Source organism: Ochotona curzoniae, unplaced genomic scaffold (genome assembly GCF_017591425.1).
Source record: "Ochotona curzoniae isolate NIBS_2020 unplaced genomic scaffold, NIBS_Ocur_1.0 patch258, whole genome shotgun sequence".
Classification (NCBI taxonomy): Eukaryota; Metazoa; Chordata; class Mammalia; order Lagomorpha; family Ochotonidae; genus Ochotona; species Ochotona curzoniae.
The window spans coordinates 193,916-216,170 of NW_024466815.1; the positions used below are offsets into that span (position 1 = coordinate 193,916).

The 22,255-nt window shown below is 41.8% G+C and overlaps 1 protein-coding gene across 1 annotated transcript in view; it reads right to left on the reverse strand.

The window, feature by feature from the left end:
- The window catches only part of LOC121166871 (zinc finger protein 420), a 211,096-nt gene that overhangs the window by 180,460 nt on the left and 8,381 nt on the right, over positions 1-22,255 (reverse strand). Inside the window, exons 3-5 of the mRNA XM_040996185.1 lie at positions 21,389-21,515; positions 19,506-19,601; positions 11,578-12,984 (exon numbers count right to left, since the gene is read on the reverse strand). Of these exons, the coding sequence (XP_040852119.1) occupies positions 11,578-12,984; positions 19,506-19,601; positions 21,389-21,515 (1,630 nt within the window). The remainder of the gene's footprint in view (positions 1-11,577; positions 12,985-19,505; positions 19,602-21,388; positions 21,516-22,255) is intronic.

Sequence of the window (22,255 nt, forward strand, 5' to 3'; positions counted from 1 at the left end):
TGAGGGCACGCTGCCTGGGCTGGCGTTCCAGATCCGCTGCGCACCAGCTTGATGCTGGGTTGGGTTTTTTTTTTTTTTTTTTTTTGGTTAAATATTCCACCAGATGGATGGAAAAGAATTTCCTTAATTCTTTAGGGACACTAATTTTATCTAAGGTTGCCTCTATGGCTGTCACATCCTTTTTATACTCTGATTCTAGAATTGTAGAACTGAATTCTTTTAAGTCATACACGTTCACCTTAAGTCACAATAAATTATAGTTCTTTCACAGGATTTGTAACCAAACAAATAAATGACCTGCAGGTTTAAAAACTCCTGTATTATTTGAATGTCTAGTGTTACTTCTTATTTGCAAATATCCAACACAATTTTATATTTTCATTTTTCTTAATCCACAGCCAACTTTGTACACATGATTGTAACATCTTATGTAAATGGAATATATTGTTAAGTGCCAGTATTCTAAGAGTGTTCCATGCATTAATTTAGTCATTTTTACAAACCTCTCAGTGAGTGCTATCAGGCTCTCCATTTTATAAATGAAGAAATTAAGATGCAGAAATTTTAAATAAATTTCACAAATACGCAGATACTAAAACCCACCCAGAGCCCATGGGATGGGATGCCTGATTGTAAAAGGAGAGTTTAACAGTTCACGCCGGTAAATCTCAAACCAGACTTGGTTACCAATACAAAGTAGAAAGCACCAATTCAGGGGAAAATAAACCAGAAAGTAATTCGCAGAAGAAAATTTCACCTCACCTCAAACGGGGTTTTTAGCTCCACAATATCCATGCTTTCTGCTCCTCCGGTCAATTCTGGAAAATCATAGAACTGGAGAAGGAGAATGGAATTAGGAGAAAGCAGCTCTGTCTCAGCACACACCAAGACCTGCCCCACCACTCCTCGGTGCAGGTGCACACCTCAAAGTCAGACGGAGCAGAGCAGCTCCCACCATCCACAACCCAGAGGGAAATCTCAAGGTCGAAGCTTCTGGGGCTGCAACTTCTCACAGCGCCGGAGTACCTTCCCCGGGGGATTTCAAAAGACGGAGTTACAAGCTAAATTTATGACAGCGTGAAACTGTCTAGCAACCCATGGATGGTATCCTTCAGGTTCATGTACATGAACTTTCTGAGAATTCCTCCTGTGTGAGCCAGTCCAGGCTCACGGGGCTTGGCGGGATGTACTTCTGCCTGGGAGCACACAGAAGGCTCCACTGCAAGGAAATGCCTGATCCTGGGGATTCTTTCTGGGCTGTGGCCAAGAACCAGGACCAGGCTGCAGCTCAGGGTTTAAGCAGTGTTACAGCTTTTTTTCTCCATCAGGTGGGCCAAGGATCCCCTACCCCACCCTATCAGCCCATCTCCAATCAATCCAAGCCCAGCACTACCCTCACCCAACACCTTTCAGCCACTTCTCCGTAAATTTGCCATTTCATTGGAGTAACAAAGACCTTGATCTCCCAGTTTATTCCAGGTCCTCCAACCCCTGAAAATCAGATCAACAGGACAAACCGGAGGCCAGAAATAGGTCCACCTCAAACAGTTCATGGAAAATGGAATTAAAAGGTAAGTTTATTTTGATGCCAGAAAAGTTGGAAACCCACACATAGCTCTTCATAATACATATTTTCTATTCATTTTTTGGGGGGGGGAGGGAAGGAGCCCTTCTCTGAAACAACAATGGTTACCTAGATGTTCCATAGTCATCAATGAGACTGTTAATCCAGTTGAGGCCAGATTCAAAATGCAGCACGTTTCCTTACAGTTTTGGCCCTATTTCATACCCTGTCATTCATTTTGATCCACCGATGTGTTCATGTGACAGATTCCTATTCTTTGAATTGGGGTTAGTATACCCTCACTGAAATTATTTTTTCAGAGTGCAATATTTTTAAATATGAATTTTAAAGTCATCTTACACAATTAAAAAACAAGATGTTGCTGTTTTTATCAAAATCTCGTTATTACAGTTGCTGACTTCCCTTTCATTTCTAAGATTATAGCATTGTTTCCATTTGTTGAAGTTTTCTGTTCCTTCCTGTACTAGCAATATTCTCATGAAGGTTTTGTTAGTTATTTAAAACAGTTTAGAGTTCTAGTTCATAAATAACAGGTTTTTGCACATTTTCTTAACTCTACTTTAAGCCAGTGTTCCAGCTCTTGTTGCTATGGTAAATACCTACATTTTTTTTTTCATTATATCTTTTCGTGGCTGGTTTTTCACACCAAAGAATATGAATCTTAATTTTATAGTCAGCTGCTTCACAATTTCATCACTTACCTAGATGTGCAAAGTCAATTTTGTGAAATAACAGAGGAAGGATCTTTGAGAAAAAGCCAAAAGCTTTTATTGTATCACAAAGACATCGTGGCTCCCTGAGAAAACGGCAATAAACCGGCAGTCTGTGGGTCCCCAGGTGCAGCCAGATCGGAAGAGCCGCCAGGACTTTCCTGGGCCAACAACAGGCTCTTCAAAATCCGCAGTTACAGAGCCTCACCCACAATCCTGAACCCCGAATCCTGATCTCGCTGTACGGTAGGCAGCATTGCCTCATAAATTATTCCTTAATCCTTGGCTTCTCAAGTCTCCTATTTGTGTCTAAAGGTCTGACCGGAAAAAAAAAAAAATAAGGAGGGGGCCCGCAGTCCCACGAAAACAAGTTGCTTTAAACTATTCCTTTGTGTACATACTTAAAAGTCCCACTGGTCTGGAATCCTATACAATAGTCAATGCACGTTTTGCACAGAAAACCTCTTTTTCAGTCTTTATCACAGCGATTTTTGAAAATTCCCCAACCCTATCGTCGAGTATTTTGGGGTCCGGGCACAAGCACCCCCATTTTCAATATTGGATCGTCGTTGGAACCCAGGCCGCCCCCTCTCAGAGGATGACCGCGCGCTTCGGCTCGCTCACACAAACCCCATCGCCCATGCGGCAAAGCCCGCACTCGGCCACCGGGCCGGAATCCCCTCGGAGGGCGTCGGTCCGCACCTCCAGCCCGGGCCCGGGATCCCTGGACTCCACCCGCGGCCACCAGGCAGGCCAGCGCCCAGGACGCAGGCCCCGTCTCCCCCACCCCCAAACTGCTTCGGAACCGGCGGCCAAACCCACCTCTGCACAACAGCACCAAGTGCGGCCCGGTGTGTCTGCGTACTCGGAGCACGAAGGAGCGCTCCCAGGTCTCGGGCACCGCCTGGGCAAGCACTGGTTAAAGTCAGGTAGGGTGCGGAGATGATTCAGAACAACCTCCCTCCAGGCCGTTCCGCCATGTTTGTGGGCGCTAGCCTGGACTACATGTCCCAGAAGGCTGCGCTGCTCTCATCGACACCCCGCGAGATTTGCCATGGCCAGACGCGGTGGCTTTTGTGAGCACGAGTAGGCCCTTTGGGAGCACGGTCATCCTAGAGAGGATTAGGATGCGCTCTCCCGGTTGGAGATCTCTAAGAACACCTACCTGGGCCCTTTCTGGAGCGTTTTCAGTTCGGGACCGGGTGGAGGACCTTCCTTCTGGCTTAGATGTGGACCGAGAGGTGCTCGGTGACCCAGCTGCCGTCCTTCCTGCCCGTGTCCCGTGCTGGACTACATGTCCCAGAGGCCTTCGCGGCCTGCGTGCTGCGCGCAGGCCTTCGGTGGCTGGTCTCCGGCCCGGAGATCGGGCTCCTGGAGCTCCTGCAGCTTCTCCGGGCGCCGTTCCCAGTTCTCGTGGGCCCCGAGGGTTGGAGGATTCGAGCGCTCCAGGCTGCGGCCTGTGCGGCGGGGAGCGACTCCATGGGGCGCGGAGAAGATGGAGTGCGCTTGTGGCTTTTAACTACTACCCAACCGCTCATCACGCAAAAGCATTTACGTGGGCAGGTGTTAGTCGGACTGGGAACTCAAACCAGTTCTCCCACGTGATGACAGGAACCCAGATCGCACCCTCAGGATGCAGGGGGCTGCGCTACCTGGACGCTGGAGGGGGTGACTGCGCTTCGGTATTTAAACAGGTGGATTCCGGGTCCTTAAGAGTTCTGGGTAGTCGATTTTTACATCTTAGGGGCAAAGGCAGGCTTAAAAGTTGTAAACCTCCTGAAATAAGTGTTCGAAGACAGCTCATCTTCAGGTTCTGACAAAAGTATGTTCTCATGGCAAATACGCATTTTTCACAGGTTTCAAAGGGGGTTAGGGCCAGCCCAGGGACAAAGCCTTAAGAAGTCTTGTTACAGTTTGGTCAAGTCTCTCTCTCAAACGTTTATTAATTTATTTTAAAAAGTAACACAAAGAGATCTTCCGTATGCTGAATCACTCCCCAGATGGCCACACTGACCCTGCTTCTTTGGGACTTCATGTGGGTGGCAGGGATCACCTGAGTACTTGAGTCTAATTTCTCTGCTTTCCCAGGCCATTAGGTCAGAGCTGGCCTCGAACCCGTGTCCTTCGGGAATTGTGGCCTACGGCTTTTACCCCTGTGCCAGGACACCCGCTCCAGCTTTAGGCTCTTCTTGCATGCTTTGGATAGTGTCATTTGGGCCAAGAGTTATTGCAGCTGTTTTAATCTTTATATTAATTAGCCTTGGCATTGCTCTTGATAAGGAAAAGTATCCGTGACATTCACTGATCTATTTTACAGAGCAACAATTTTCAACAAGGTATTCTTTGTTATGTGACATTGTCTTGGCATTACAAGGTTACAAGCCAGCATGGCTGGCTCTTAGACAAGAAAGCCTACTGGCAAGCTTCTGTCACTGTAACAACCTAGAACTTGATACCACACATTTCCACAGCTCCCTAGAATGGGGTATAATTACTCATTGAGAATCTGTTACTCTGTAATAAACGGGACTTATACAAACAGAACTATTTAGACAGAGGTGATGAAAGATCAGCAACTTGATCTTAACCTGCAAATCATGTAGCATCTTCCCTTCTGAAACCGTTGCCTTCTCCCATATATGCTTCTGTTGTTTCATTTCTACTTCTTGTTATCTTCCCTGTTCTTCAGAACATTCCGGCATTTGTCTTCCCCATAATGGCTTCCCTGGTGACGGCCTGGATTTGAATTCTAGAGTATTTTAACCATGATCATTTCCTGCCTCATAAAAAGAGCTTTCCATCACTAAGCCAGACATGATCTCCATTTGGGGTAGGATGTGGAGGAACCCCAGAAAGGAAGGGAGGGATGATGAGAGGAAGGACAATCCCTGGTCTCTTCACCAGTTATGACTTTTTTTTCTGTTCTGTGTGACACTCTGGGGTCTGCCTTCAGATGCAAAGGTATGACTTTTAAAATAAGTGTATTTCTAGTTATAATGCATGTTTCATCATAGGGTATGTTGTGACATTTCAGTAGATGTATACAATGTATAGTCATCCAGTTAGCATATTGTGTTCAGAAATTTAAAATCCTCTCTACTAGCTATTTTGAAAAATTCAGTTGTTTCCAGCCATAGTAATTCTATTATGTGTTGAGCATTGGAGGCTATGCCACCCAGCTGTATTATGTACCTATTAATCAGCCTCTCTCTATCTTAGCTCCCCTGCCTTCCCCTACCCCCAGCATAACCAAGTGCTCTGATCTCTACTTCTGGGAGATCAATTTTGTGACTTTCACATGTCAGTATGCAGTATACAGTATGACTTTCTGTGTCCGACTTATTTCAGTTAACAAATGTCCTCCAGTTCTGCCCAAGTAATTCTAAGTGACAGAATTTCATTCTATTTAAAAAAAAAAAGCTTACTTTATTGTTTAATTTGAGAGAGAAAGAGTCAACAAACATAGAGAGGTATCTTCTATCTGCTGGTTCACTCCACAAATGTCCACACAATCGCCAGGCCAAAGTCAGAAGCCAGAACTCAACCCATGTGCTTGAGCCGTTCCCTGGTGCCTCCCATGCCAGCAGAAAGCTGGATGAGAAGTGGAATAGCCACAGACGCCAACGGGGGATGCAGGCATTCGAGGTGGCAAAGGAAGCTGCTGTGCCAAATATCTGCCCCATCATTTCATATTTCATTATTTTAATGGATCTCTGTATAGTCACACATCACATCTTTATTGGTTAATGTATCAGTGGATAACTGAGCTGATTCTATATGTTGGTTATTGCAAGAACTCCTTCAGTAAATGTGCAAATATCTCTTTGACACTGATCCAGTTTCCACCGGATTGTACACCTGATAGTCCCATTTCTGACTTTTTCAGGAACATCCACACTATTTCTTATGTCTGAACTAATTTACATTTTTAAAAAATTATAAAGTCAGATATACAGAGAGGAGAGACAGAGAGGAAGATCTTCCATCAGATGATTCATTCCCCAAGTGACCACAATGGCTGGAGCTGAGCCAATCCGAAGCCAGGAGCCAGGAGCTTCTTCCAAGTCTCCCACGTACATGCAGGGTCCCAAGGCTTTGAGCCGTTCTCGACTGCTTTCCCAAGCCACAAGCAGGGAGCTGGATGGGGAGCAGGGCTGTTGGGATTAGAATCAGTGGCCCTATGGGATCCTGGCACATGCAAGGCGAGGACTTCAGCCACTAGGCCACAGCATCAGGCCTCTAATTTACTGCATTCATCAAACCAATGAGGCAGCCCAATCTTGAACTTAAACCACTGTAATTCTAAGCCAGAATAATATCCTTCCTATTTATGAAAATGGCTTGCCTCTGCTTTTTTGCTTTAGTAACAGAAAGTGGATACTTTTTAAAAAATAAAAATTTGCTTTACTTTTTACTTGAAAGGCAGATTTAGAGGGAAAGAGAAAGAAAGAGGGAGAGAGAGATCATGCATTCACTGGTTCACTCCCCGCATGGCCACAACGGCAGGAGCTACGCTGATCTAAAGCCAAGAGCCAGGAGCTTCTGGTTCTCCAATGCGAGTGCACAATCCCAAGGACTTGACCATCTTGCACTGCTTTCCCAGTCCACAAGCAGGGATCTGAATGGGGAGCAGAGCAGCCACAACACAAACCAGCACCCATATGGGATCCCAGGACTCAAAGGTGGAGTATTAGCCAACTGGGCTATCATGCCAGCCCCCAGCTTATTATAGATAGATAGATACATACATACATACATACATACATATAGAGATATACACACACACATATATATGCCACAATACAGGCCCCACACTCTGGGTCTTATGTTCATATTGAATTAGTTTTTACATATGGTATGTGGTAAGGTCCAACTGTTCTGAATGTATTTTCCTGTTTCTGCATACTAGGCGAATGCTTGTTTTCCATTTATTGCTGCAGTAAAATATAGACAGCAAAATCTGCCTTGTAAACCATAAGTGTGCAATTCAGTAGCTAATTGTCTTCAAAATTTTGTGCAGTCATCACTACTACATAACTTTTCATCATTCACAAACTGTGCCAATGAAGCAATAAGCAGTAAATCTTTATTCTCCTCCTCAAGCCCATGGTGATTTCGAATTGACCTTTTGCAATTGGCAACAGGGGAATCTAAACATCTGATTTTGTGTCTCAGTTGCTCTGTTTCTGATCCAGTTCCCTGCTAATACCCCTGAGAAGGCAGTGGGAAGGGGGTCCAAGTGTTTGGACCCCTGCCTCCCACAAGGAAGAGTTGAATGGATTTCCAGACACCTGGCTTTGGGCTGGCTAGCCTGGGCACTGTGGCCATTTGGGGAATGATTCAGCAAATGGAAGATCTCTCTCTCCCTCTCTCTGTAACTGCCTTTCAGTTAAGGTGTTTTTTTAAATATTTGAATATGTGTATATAGGAAAAAAAAACAGGATATGGAAAGTCAGTAATCTAGTTTCCATATCAGAACTAAAGAAATAAGAGTAATATAAATCTAAAGCAAGCAGAAGAACTGATAAAATCCGAACAAAAATATAGAGAATAAAGACAGGGATAAAAAAAGGTAGTTCTTAAAAAAAAAAAAAAGACAAACCTCTATCAGAGGAGTCGAAAAGAGAAGATACAAGTTGGTGTCAGAACTGGAAGCGGGGATTGTCGCTGGCATCACTAGTACTATGAACAACATTCTGTTTAAGAACACAGGAACATGTAAGAACTGGACCCTTCCCTTTAAAGACACAATTTACTGAAACTCAAAGAAGGAGGTCGATAGTATGAATAGACCCAAACCTAGAAAAGAAACTGAATCAACAACTAGACTAGAAACCCAGATGAAATGGATGAAGTGTTAGACAGAAATGCCTTTCCAGGACTGAATCATGAAGAAATAGAACAACAAGCCCAGGACTGGAAGACTTCCTTGAAAAAAGAAAAAAAAATCCTACCTTTGAAGCACTAACGCCAGGGCCAGCGTGTGATACAATGGGCTGAACCAACCAGTGACAGTGCCAGCACCCCAGGATCAGAGGGCCGGTTCAGCCCTGTCTGTTCCACTTCTGACTCCATTTCCTGCTAACAGGTCTAGGAAGGCAGCTGAGCATAACCCAAAGACTTCATCCCCTGCAAACCACTGGGAAACCTGGATGGAGTTCCTGGCTCTTGGATTTGACTTGGCCAAATCGTTTGTGAACTGAAGTAGATGGAGGAGTTTTTGTCTCTCTCTCTGCCTCCTTCTCTCCCTTCTGTCCTCTCTGTGTTCCTGTTTTTTTCAAACTTTCAACTAAGTTAGCAAATAAATATTTTAAAAATAACTAACACCAATTCTTCCAATGTCTTACCAGAAACTGAAGAGGAAGAAATACTTGCACACCTAGTCTATGGAAAAAGCCATACTGGCACAAAATCCAAACACATTATTACAGCAAAACAAAACATGAATATCCCCCTTTGCAAACATTGGGACGTACTTGAATGTGGACTTCTGGATGATAATAGAGGTTCGGGACTATTGGGCTGGTATCAATGCAATTTACCCTGTGAGACAAACATGGATCATGAGCTTAAGGCTAGGTTTTACATATGTGCCTGTTCCTCAAGGTCTAGTGGGAGGTTTGTATGTCACTGAGGGCCTTCCCTCAGCAGCAGCTAACGCACTTCTCCTGGTCCCTAGTTGGTTCTCAAGAGAAGCCAGGTGGCTGGATTACTCTTCAGATTCCTGTCTTGCCATGTCCATCTTGCATACACTTCCACCATTGTGATGCCATCTGCCACCATGCCTTTCCAAGAGCTAAGCTATGGCAGCAACACATCTTTCAATCTCCAGAATGCTGAATACATTCCTTTTCATTAAAAAGTATCTTGCTCAGGCAGACATTTAGCCTAACAGTTAAGATGTGTGTGACTCACACTAGATGGCCCAGCTCTGGAACTGGACTCCAGCTTTTTAAAAAAATTTATATTTTATTATTTTTTAAACAATGATTACATGGGGCCCGGCACTGTGGCCTAGTGGCCAAAGTCCTGACCTTGAACACGCCAGGATCCCATATGGGTGCTGGTTCTAATCCCGGCAGCCGTGCTTCTCATCCAGCTCCCTGCTTGTGTCCTGGGAAAGCAGTCGAGGACGGCCCAAAGCTTTGGGACCCTGCACCTGTATGGGAGACCTGGGGGAAGTTCCTGGCTCCTGGCTTTGGTTTGGCACAGCACCGGCCGTTGTGGTCATTTGGCTAATGAATCATCAAATGGAAGATCTTCCTCTTTGTCTCTCCTCTTCTCTGTATATCTGACTTTGCAATAAAAATAAATACAGAATGGAGTTCCTGGCTTCTGGTTTTAGCTTGATCTAAATCTGACTTTTGTGGCCATTTGAGGAATGAACCAGCAGTTGGAAGATTTATTGCTTTTCTGCTTTTCCCTAGTTCGCTGCAGCTGTTCCACAAAAACAAATTTTTAAAAATGTATTTAGTTTTTAAAGTTCAGGGAAAATATATGTGCAAAAAACTACACATGGATTTCAATCTTATTTTTTTCTAGAAAGTAAACAGCTTTTGATTTTTCCTGACCAATTTAAGAGTACCTTCATGTACACTTAATACTTCATGTTAAGTACATTCAAAAATGTTTAAAAAGTTTTTTCTAAAGATTTGTTTATTTATTTATTTTTATCAGAAAGGCAGATCAGATTTATGGAGAGAAGGAGAGACAAAGATCTTCCATCTGCTGGTTCACTCCCCAAATGGTAGCAACAGCCAGAGCTGAACCAATCCAAAGCCAGGAGCCAGAAGCTTCTTCCGGGTCTCCCACATAGGCACAGGGTCTCAAAGCTTTCTTCTACTGCTGTCCTCCACTGCTTTCCCAGGCCACAAGCAGGGAGCTGAAAGGAAGGTGAAGCAGCCAGGACATGAATCCCAGCACCAGTAAGGTGAGGATTTAGCCATTAAGCTATCGCCCTGTGCCCAAAAATGTTAAAATGTTACATTGTATGTATATTTTACCAGATTAAAAAAAATGCTTCTCTTAAGGAGATTTTAAAAATAAGACATTAAAAAATAATTCAACAGATAAAAAAATGTACCGTAAGTTTTCAAAAACAAAGTCTAAACTCATTCTTACATTGATTGCTGAAGTATTAAACTGGAATGTAAAGTGAAATCAGAACATAACTTTACAGGTAAAATAAAGATTAAGTAATGAAAGTCAATAGGCATCAAAAGAAAAGATTATTACCCCAAGGATACTTAAGATTAACTGTAAGCATACTGTAAGTATACCTTAACATAGTGATAAGTCAAAGAGAAAAGTAGGGGCTGGTGCTAGGGCTTAGTGTGTAAAGCTGCTGTCTGTAGCACTGGCATTTCACATCACACTGCTCCATTTCTGATCCAGCTCCCTGCTAACACACCTGAGAAAACAGCAGAGGACGGTATAAGTGCTTGAGCACCTACATCCAGGACCCAGGAGAAGCTCCTGGCTCTTGACTTCAAACCAGCTCAGCTCAGCCATTATGACCACTGGGGGAGTGAACCAGCACTCTCTGTAACTCTGCTTTTCAAATAAATAAATATACTTTTTTAAAAAGGGAGAGACAGAAAAGAAGACAACAATAACAGCATAAAATGGAGTGGCATTTGGAAAAAGTGATAAACCTCTAACATAGGAATGTATTTAAACACAATACAGTTTTTGCTCACAACCAAAAGCAAACATTAGACTCATTAATGTGAAATGTTGATATAAATTCCACTAAACTGGATGCTCTCTTTGAGCCAGCCACCCTTTCCAAAAATAAGTTTCACAGAAATCTTTTAAAATGTCCTTCACTCTAAGATTCTGTGCATTTGGTCAGTTGACATGAATTCCTCATTAGGACTAGGAAAGCTTTTATAAATAAAGCATAAAAACACACAGCATTTCTACATTCTCTGAATATTCCTTTAATGTGAATATACCGAAAATCCACAAATAGAAAATGTCAATAAAGGTTTTTCATGTTATGAAAAACACCATAACTCTTAGAATGTGAACAATATTTTAGGTCCTAAGTAAAAATATTGACATACTTTTTTATATTTCCAAGAGTTCCCACAGTACAAATTATTTAATGTCTTATACACCAAAAGACATCTAAAGCATTCCCACATTCATTCAACTATTTCCTCCATTATAAATTTACCACACATCATATATGTACATATACATGAATATGTGCCTTCATAAGGCCTTTATATCCTTAAGGGATCTCTCGAGTATGAATCCTCTGGTGTACTTTAAGACTTGATTTATAGCTGAAAGACTTCCCACATTTCTTACATTCAAATGGCTTCTCACCTCTGTGAATGCTCTGATGTCGAGTAAGTCTTCCACACACACTATAGGCCTTCCCACACTCCTTACACTCATAGGGTTTCTCTCCTGTATGAAGTCTATGGTGGATGACAAGTTGATGGCCACTCCTGAAAGTCTTCCCACACTCTTTACATTCATAGGGTTTCTCACCTGTATGGAGTCTATGATGTACTTTAAGGCTTTCGACATGAGTGAAGGCCCTCCAACACACCTTACACTCATAGGGTTTCTCACCGGTATGGATGCGTTGATGCTTAACAAGGCTTGAGATACAACTCAAGGCCTTTCCACATTCTTTACATTCGTAGGGTTTCTCACCCGTATGAATTCTCTGGTGCATCTTAAGACTTCCATCATGAATAAAGGCCTTCCCACATTCTTTACATTTATAGGGTTTCTCACCAGTATGAATTCTCTCATGGCGAATAAGTACAGAGGCATGACTGAAGGCCTTCCCACACTTGTTACACTCATAGGGTTTCACACCTGTGTGTGTTCTCTGATGCGGGGTAAGTTGGTACACGTGAGTAAAGGTCATCCCACAGTCTTTACACTTATAAGGCTTCTCCCCAGTATGAATTCTCTCATGTTGAACAAGATTTGAAGCACGACTGAAGGCTTTCCCGCACTCTTTACATCTGTAGGGTTTCTCACCAGTATGGATCCGATGATGCACTCTAAGATCTATAACCCGACTGAAGGTCATCCCACACTCATGGCACTCATAGGGTCGTTCTCCAGTATGAATTCTGTCATGCTGCATAAGGTAAGAGGCTTGACTGAAGGTTTTCCCACATTCCTTACATTCATAGGGTTTCTCACCAGTATGAATTCTCTGATGTATTTTAAGTCCTCCACGTTGACTAAAGGCCTTCCCACATTCATGACACACATAGGATTTTTCACCAGTGTGAACTCTACGGTGCTGAGTCAGGTAGGAGGCACGACTAAAGGCCTTCCCACACTCTTCACATTCATAGGGCTTCTCACCAGTATGAATTCTTTGATGCACTCTAAGGTCTATGCTACGACTGAAGGTCATTCCACATTCTTCACATTTGTACGGCTTTTCACCAGTATGAATTCTCTGATGCTGCAGAAGATTGGAGGCCCGATTGAAGAGTTTTCCACACTGCTGACATTCATAGAGTTTCTCACCAATGTGAACTTTGTGATGTTCTGTAAGGTCTGTATGATGAGCAAAGCCCTTCCCACATTTCTCACATTGGTAGAGTTTCTCTCTATTAAGGATTTCTTCATAAAGAGTAACAGATGGATGTTTTGTATAGATACGTACTTTTCCATGGTTAACTATTTCACATTTTGGCTTCAAATCTAAAAGGAATAAGAAAAACATATTTTTCTGGACCAAAGTAAATGTTCTATAGATATCTTTTTTTGATTGAAAAGGTCACCAATTTCAAAAGAATACTTGAAAGCCCCCTACATAATTTGTAAAAGTTATTGATAATATCTTTTTAACCCTAATGTATCACTCTGTGCTACATTGCTTAGATGTATTCTTTGTATGAGTTCCCACATAAAATGGAAACAAATGGTCTCAAAGAAACTATATCCTCTTTCAAAATCCAATTACTGTTTTTCATTCCCTCTCATGTGCATCAATAAGAAGTTCTTGTCATTCTCCAACAAAAATAATGATTTTCATTTCTTTGCTAACTGTGCCCTCTGCTTTATTCCTTTGTGTCTTTTTTCAAGTCCCTGTTCATTTTACTTTTTACTCAAAGTTGATTATGCTGATAATGTCCAGAAGCACATATCAATGAGTTTTCACAAATATACTGAGCTTGCATGTACTGAGAGAAAGAATTTTAAATCTTTGGCTGTCTTGGGGAACTCAACTAAATGGTGAAGCAATGTAGAAGAATTCCAGGTAGTAGATGAAAAAGAATGCAAGGATTTATTGTGAAGGGTAATAAACTGCAAGAAATAGCTAGAGAAAATTTGAAAATGCTCAATGAGTGGGCTGACTTAGGACCAATAAATAATTCAATGTGACTGTAGGAACACTCTCCAAATTATAGTATCTGCAGAAATTCATAACATAAAACTAAAAAACTTCCATGTGAAAACGGAAATGCAATCTCCAAAAAAAAAAAAAAAAAAAACCTGCTAAGTCATTCTAAATAAAAACATGAGAAAAAAACTAACTACAAAGGACAACAGAAAATTATATGGCAGAACCTGAAGCATTCAACAGTTAGAGAACTCAAGAATTTGACAAATCATCTCAATAAAAATGAACAAAGTAAGTAAGGTATGCATCTGATCAAAAATTTATGAAATAAACAACTGAAAGTGACAAGATAAAAATATAACAGGTTGCAAATCAGTATTAACAAACAAGTCAAAGAGCTGGTGCCTGAAAAAAGTCAGTACAATAGGTAAAACCGTGGAAAGCGAACAAAACAACCAAGAAGGAAACGACAAATGGAAAATATGAGATCAAAGGGATTTTGTACTATGCACTTTTAAAACACATCATGAATTCTTTAATAACTTTCAAGGCAGAAAAATGAAATGGGTACTCTTCAAGAGAAAATCTTCAAAATTAGCCACAGAATAGTAAGCCCAAACAGGTCCAGGTATAGAAAAAGCTGTCAGGAAACATTCACGCCCTGAGCACCCTTTCACTCCTGAACTGTAACTTGTAAATGTCAATCTGTAATAAGCAGATGCAAAACAGTTAGACAAAGGGACAATTTCAGATGGTGGCAAGCTAGGCCAGCCTAGAAATCTCGTGTCGTAAAGAGATGGAAACTTCAAAAACGTGAAAAAAAAAGATTGGCAAAACCTGAAAACAATAACATAAAAATGACTGTGGTAGAAATAAAATAAACAATGAGTCAACTATGATATTTATAAAAAAGAAAAAAATGACTCCGTAACTGAGGAAGTTACAGTTCCATCATGGTAGCATTAGCCCTCTAAAAGTCCATCTTCTAGAGGTTAGGCTGCTTGCCACACTCCATGGGAGCCCAGGTTTAAATCCTGTTGCTCTATTACTGATCCAACTGTGATAATGCATCTGGGAAAGCAACTGAGGATGACTCAAGTTCCTGGGACTGCCATCCATACGGGAGACCACGATGGAGTTCCAGGATCCAGGCTTTAGCCTGGCATACACCCAATTATTATGGTTATTTAAGGAGTGAAACAGCTGAAGGTCTCTGTCTCTCCCTCTCTTTGCAACCCTGCCTTTCAAAGAAGTAAAAATAATTTTTTTTTTAAAATCCATCTCTGAATAACATAAACTAAAAAGGCTTGATGAGATAAATCAACTACCTGATATTAGCAATTAAGAGTAAACAAAACAGGAGGTCTACAGAGAGAAGCCAAAACCCTAAAAAGTGATCTGGCCTTAGCCTCTTGCTGTTTTTTATAACACTCAGGGCTTTGTTCCAAGGGCAATGCTGTGCAGGAAGAACGGGCAGCAAAAGCTCCAATGCATTTCTTGCTACAAACATGAAGGTAAGAAGCACCATCCAACTGGAAAGTGAGGTGGCATTATGGAGAAAAACATTCAAGATTTCCTAGTTTTAGATATAATCATCTCATACCTTGTAAAAGAAATATGAAAAACAAGCCTTAGTTTAATGCTAAATTTAATGTGCATGGGAAAGACACAATCCAAAGTAGCAAAGCATTGAAAAAAAACAAACTGAGGGGAAGGAGAGAGGACAGCACGATGGTTCAACCACTAAATTCTCACCTTGCAAGTGCTGGGATTCCATATGGGTGCCAATTTGTGACCCAGCTGCTTTACTTCCTATCCAGATCCCTGTTTGTGGCCTGATGGCCCGGGAAAGCAGTGAAGGCTGGACCAAAGCCTTGGGACCCTACACCCATATGGGAGACCCAGAAACAGCTCCTGGCTCCTGGTTTCAGATCGGCTCAGCTCCCGCCATTGCGGCCACTTGAGGAGTGAACCAGTGGATGGAAGATCTTTCTGTCTCTCCTGTCTCTGTAAAGCTGCCTTTTCAATTAAAATAAATAAATCTTAACCAAAAATCAAACATAGAATTAAACCACTGCCTGCAAAGAAATATATATCTTAAAATCCGACTGCTTTGCTTCTTAAAAAGTATTAATGTAAAAGCTAGCTAGCAATATTTTCAAGAGGAGTGAATATAATGCAGAAATCACACACACACACAATGTCTGACAAAACCCAAATCATTCAATCTACAAAGAACCAAATAAACATGGAGGGAAGGGTGTGTGCATTCATGTATTCTTAATGACTGAAATAATAGAAAATATTACTAAAGAAAAAGGAAGCCACGTAAGAACAAAGCGGAAACTAAAAACTGTATTTTCTGTAATTGTTTATAGTAGGAGGGAAATCACAGAGGGAGCAGTGTACTTGATGGACATAGAGGTAGTATTCAAGTTGGACTTTATAGACAATATAGGTCCCAAGGCTTTGGGCCATCCTTGACTGCTTTCCCAGGATACAAGCAGGGAACTGTATGGGAAGCGGGGTTGCCGGGATTAGAACCGGAACCCAGGGCCGGACATGGTGGCCTAGCGGCCAAAGTCCTGGCCTTGAACATGCTAGCATCCCATATGGGCGCTGGTTTTAATCCGGGCAGCCCTGCTTCCCATCCAGCTCCCTGCCTGTATCCTGGGAAAGCAGTCAAGGATGGCCCAAAGCCTTGGGACCCTGCACCTGTGTGGGAGACCTAGAAGAAGCTCCTGGCTCCTGGCTTTGGACTGGCTCAGCTTCAACCAGTATGGTCACTTGGGGAGTGAATCATCAGATGGAATATCCTGCTCTCTGTCTCCCCTCCTCTCTGTATATCTGACTTTACAATAAAAATAAAATAAATCTTAAAAAAAAAAAAAAAAGAATCAGTGCCCATATGGATTCCAGCACATGCAAGGATAGGACTTCAGCTCCTAGGCCACCACACCAGACTCAACATTTAAATTTTTTATAATCCAGATTAGACTAATTTAACTGCCTAGTATATCAAAATTTTCTACTATTAGTTCCATGTCTTCTCCCATATCATGTACTTTTTAGCATTTTTAAACACAATTAACATGAGCTACAAAATCATGAATTTAGCATATTACTCCATGACTCCATTATAAAGACTGTAAAAGAATTTGATTCATAAAGTCTAACAAAAGGGCCAACATCAACTGATAAAATAGACCTTATAAGAATAAAATAGCAGATAATGAAAAAAGTCTTCCAGTTTCCAAACTAGAGCAAAATTATAATACTCTATAAAACCAACACAAAAAGATTTTTAAGAAGTGCCATGAAAAAATGAGACAACAGGGGTTGACATAGTTATAAAGCATGTTGAGCTGCCACCTGTGATGCCAGCATCCCATATGAGGGCCTGGTTAAGTTCCAGCTGTGCTACTTCCAATCCATAACTCTGATAATGTGCCTGGGAAAGCAGTGGAACATAATCCAAGCACTTGAGCTCCTGCCACCCACATGGGAGACCCAGATGGAATTCTGGCTTCCTTGCTTCATTGTGCCCCAGATGCGACTACTGCTATTTGGGAAGTGAAGTAGTAGATGCAAGATCTTGCTCTCTCTTCCTCCCATGGTCTCTGTCACTCTGCTTTCAAATTAATTAATTTTTTAAAAGAACACCCACAAAAACATCATAATTATAAAACTCATAAAGGAAGTAACAGAGCTCAGAACTACAATTGGTATAAGAAAAAAAATTAAGAATGCTAGCCTAGAAAGAAGATAAATCCAAAAGATTAACATTTCGACAAAAAAATTTTTTTAAAAGCAAATACTTAATGTCTATAATGAAGTGAAATAGCTTATCAGTCTCTATTATAGAATCTAATGTCTTATAATAAAGTCTTAATTTTTTTAAGATAATGGCTATAAAAAATTACATCAGCTCATGGAAGAGTCATAGTTATTAATCAATGACAACACTTTGTTTGATCTGATCCCTCATAATTTACTGATTTCCTATATTGTTACTCATCCTTCAATAACCCTAACCTACCTCCTTTCTTCAAACATGCAACACTCTTGCCTGGAGCAGTTGTTGTATATGAGCATGTTAAGCAACTGCTTGGGACACGCACATCCTATACCCAAGTGCCTGGGATGGAGTCTCTATTTTCAATCTGACTTCTTTCTTTTTTATTTTTTTAATATTTATTTTATTATTTTTTATTGGAAAGGCGGATATACAGAGAGGAGAGACAGAGAGGAAGATCTTCCGTCCGATTATTCACTCCCCAAGTGAGCGCAACGGCCGATTCTATGCCGATCCGAAGCCAGGAGCCTCTTCCGGGTCTCCCGCACGGGTGCAGGGCCTCAAAGCTTTGGGCTGTCCTCGACTGCTTTCCTGGGCCACAGGTGGGGAGCTGGAAGGGAAGCAGGGCCACCGGGATTAGAACCGGTGCCCATATGGGATCCCGGGCGTGCAAGGCGAGGACCTTAACCACTGCACCACCGCGCCGGGCCCCTGACTTCTTTCTAATACATGAGCTTCCTTGGTGCTCATGAAGAACAGAATCTGGAAATGAGCTGTGTCCAGGATTATCAGTAAGATGTTGCACTACAAACAATAATGCATGTCAATGAAATTGGAAGGGCTCAATAGCTAAATCCTCACCTTGCAAGCATTGGGATCCCATATGGGTGCTGGTTCGTGTTCTGGTTACTCTACTTCCCATCCAGCTCCCTGCTTATGGCCTGAGAAAGCGGTCGGGGATGGCACAAAGCCTCGGGCCCCTGCTCCTACATGGGAGACCCATAAGAAGCTCCAGACTCCTAGCTTTGCATTGGCTCAGTCCTGACCATTGCAGCTATTTGGGGAGTAAACCAGCAGACGGAAGACCTTTCTCTTTCTCTCTCTCTCCATAAATCTGATCTGCTTTCTAATTACAAAAGAAAAAGAAAAAGACTGAAAGAGAAAGAAATTGAAATGGAAATATGAGATTGAAAATATGAGCAATTAATTCAAGTGAAGGTTTACTGGAAAGCTCATGTATCAGAAGCACCTGAGAGACAGCAGACGAAGGCCTAAGTATTTGGGGTTCTTGCCACTTATGTGGGAGATCCAGATGAAGTTCCTGGCTCTTGGCTTCCACCTGGGCAAGTCCCAGCTCCTGTGGTCATTTAAGGAGTGGATCAGCAGGTAGAAGATTTCTCTATTCCCTATCTGTCTCACTCTCTCACTCACCATTTCAAATAAATATATATACTTTCAAAACCTAAAAAATATGCTAATTAGTTCATTAGGGCCTTTCTATTTGTTTTCACTTTGTTGGCGTTATCATCCTCGTATATTGAAACAGCCCTCACCTTTCTGCTGAAATAGCCTTCGAAAACGGCTCACAATCAGCTCACCTCACCTGTATCTGCCTTGTCCGATTATAGTTTGCTTCATAGTATATTTCATTACCTGATATCATTTCTGTGTTTATTCATATATTTCTTTAGTGTCTCCCCTAATATACTGTTCCTTCGACTTTGTCATATGTAAGGATGAGTTTAGTTTTAGACAATGTAGAGACACATATGAAAGCACGTGAGGAAGAGAGTCTGGAAATCAGCTGGGTCTAAGATACAGGTAAAACGTGGTGCTGCGAGGAACAGTGATCACCACTGAACTGCAAGAGAAATCAGGGACTGAAAACTCGCGTGATTCATTCAGAAGAGCAGGAAGCTGACTGGGTAGCTCGTGTCTTTATCTCCTCTGGATCACAAGCATTTTCTGTATTCCAAATGCAGATTCCCAGGCAATAATATTCCCAGGATGTGCTCCTTCCTGCACCACCTGGGCTCTTACCCTCACAGACGGTTAACCACAGTCGGATTTACTCTTACTTACCAATACACCATCTTCTCGTTTCTTCCTTCACAATCTTCCAGGGCTCTTTTCCTTCCTCCAACAATGTGATTACATCAGGCTTAGAAATGGGATATCCTGTTTATAAAGAAACAAGCTATGCAACGTGACACAGAAAGACACTTTTAGTTACAATGACAATAAATTAAGATTTTGGAGAAAGGAAGTTAAAGAAAAGGAAATCAGTTAAGCATGGTAAAGTTTTTATTATGATATTATTACTGTTTAAGCAAGCGTTTATGTCTCCATCTTTTCCTTGTTGGCCCCCATGATGCTGGACTTCAGACTGCAGTTTCTGGTACCAGTTTTCACCTTCACCACTTCTGCTCACTGTGCTCCACAGTTCTCACTTGAAAAATGGGGATAACAATAAGGTTGCGGGGTAATCAGCTCAGCTCTGACTGCTGCAGCCACCTGGGGACTGAATCAGCGGATGGAAGATCTTTCTCTGTCTCTCCTCTCTGCAAATCTGCCTTTCCAATAAAAAGAAACACATCTTTTAAAAAAAAGAAATAAACCATACCTATATAACTTTACCTATAGTAACACAATGCTAATTATTAACACTATTACTAATATTGTTGTTTGACTAACAGCACACAAGGAAAATCCCTACAGAATATTCAGTCCATTTTAAATGTAATGTTTATAAATTAGTCTTGTGTTTAAATGAATTTCTTTAATCCAATCCACCATAACATATAAATAATGCAGCTTCTTGCCATAATTGGAGTAATTCAGGAATTGCAGCAATTCCTCTGTCAAGGTGCTCTCCCTGCAAATGGATAAGATTATATAATAGAACAGCCACACTAATTCTGACTATCAACAAACAGGAAACATGAATGCTTTGATAATAGTTGTACAATATAATGGTACTTCAAGAAGAGTATGTGAAAACCAAACTCTTAGAAATTTGTTTTGGTTAAAAAAAAATGAGGCTTGAAATCCACACATAATACACATTTTTCATGATCTAGTTTCTAAAAAGATTTACTATTTATTTACTGAAAGAGAGAGAGAGGAAGGAGAACGAGCGTGAGAGATCTTGCATCGACTGGTTCATTCCCCAAGCTGGCGCTGGAGCGAGCTGAAGCCAGGCTCCTGGAAGGCCCTCCTGCTCTCTCATGTGTGTGGCAAGAACCCAGATATTCTGGTCTTTTCCCAGGCTTGCTGGCAGGAAGTGAGACCAGAAGCTCGGCAGCAGGAACTTGAACTGGCACTCACATGGCTTATCCCATTGTGCTAGAATGCCGACTCCTATCATGAACTTTTAAGTACCCTTGTAAATACCACAGTATCCTAATGTAGCTCTTTTTCATAAATGTGACAGGCAACTCCAAGGAGAAACAGATTAGGTATGAACAACACTGAAAGGGGAGGTGAATGTCTTCAATGGTGCTGGCATTTCTAACGTAATAAAACTCAAATTACTTTGGCACAAAGGGAAGAGGACATTGTGGTACAGCATGTTAAACTGCCACCTGGGGCACCTGCATCCCATTTATCAGAGTGCCAGATCAAGTTCCAGACACACTGCTTTTTATCCAAATTCCTGTTAATGCATCCCAAGAGGCAGCAGATGACGGTGCAAGTGCTTGGGCCCCTGCTACTCACATGGGGGAGCCAGCAGGTTCTGGGCTCCAACCCTCAGCCTGCCTCAGCCCTGGCTATTGGGTGCACTGAGGAGCGAAGCAGTGCACACAATATCTTCTCCTTGTTCTCCAAGTAAATGGCAACTAATTAAAATATGGAAAAGAAATCTATCTTCCTAGAAGGCAGCCTTGAAAAAGAGCAGAATGAAATGCAAATCCTTAGAGAAAAGATTCTGAAGTATCATAAACTATTTGAGATAGAAAACATACCTAGGGAGAGCAAGTTAGCATAGTTCTCCATCATCACATCCCGGTACAAGGTTTTCTGAGTAAGGTCGAGACATTCCCATTCTTGCTGACAAAAGTCTATGGCAAGATCCCTAAACGTCACTGATCCCTGAAATTAAAAAAAAAAAAAATCAGGAATGATTAGAGAAATAGAAGGCTGTTTACAAGACGGGTGCACAGGAAGGCAGCACAGGCCACAGAGAGAGAGCGAGGGGAATGAATGGCACATCCTTCAATGTCTGAACCATCTGGGGATAGAAAGGACAATGTTTACATGTTAAACAGTTAATGCAAGCATCCTGCCTAATTGGTACGTACCATACGATTTTTTCTTTTTACTGGGGTGGGTGTCTAGCCTGACAGTTAAAATGCTGCTTGGGATGGCTACACCCCATGCCAGAGTACCTGGGTGGCAGTCCCAGGTCCTCTCCTGATTTCAGCCTCCTGCTAATGCACACCCTGGGAAGCAGCAGGGGACTCCTCGAGTAGTTGGGATCCCTGCCACCCACTTGGGAAAGGCAGGGTTAGGCCTGGCTCCTCCCGACCCTGTTCTACCTTGCCAGCATTTGGGCACTGAGTCACTGGGTGGGAGATGTTAAGCTCTGTCGCTGTCGCTCTTTATTTCTACACCTCAAATAAACTGCGGAAATTAATTTCACTGAATATGAACTGCTGCAGAAAATTTTTGTTTTTAGAACAGAAAAAAATATATCACATGTTTTTCACAATGCGGTATAAACTCAATTTTTTAAACTATTTTATTGGCATAAAATAACTGTCTCAAGCATTAACTGTTTCACTATAAGCAGCTTTTTTTGTGTGTTTTACAAATTTATGTATTTGTTGGCA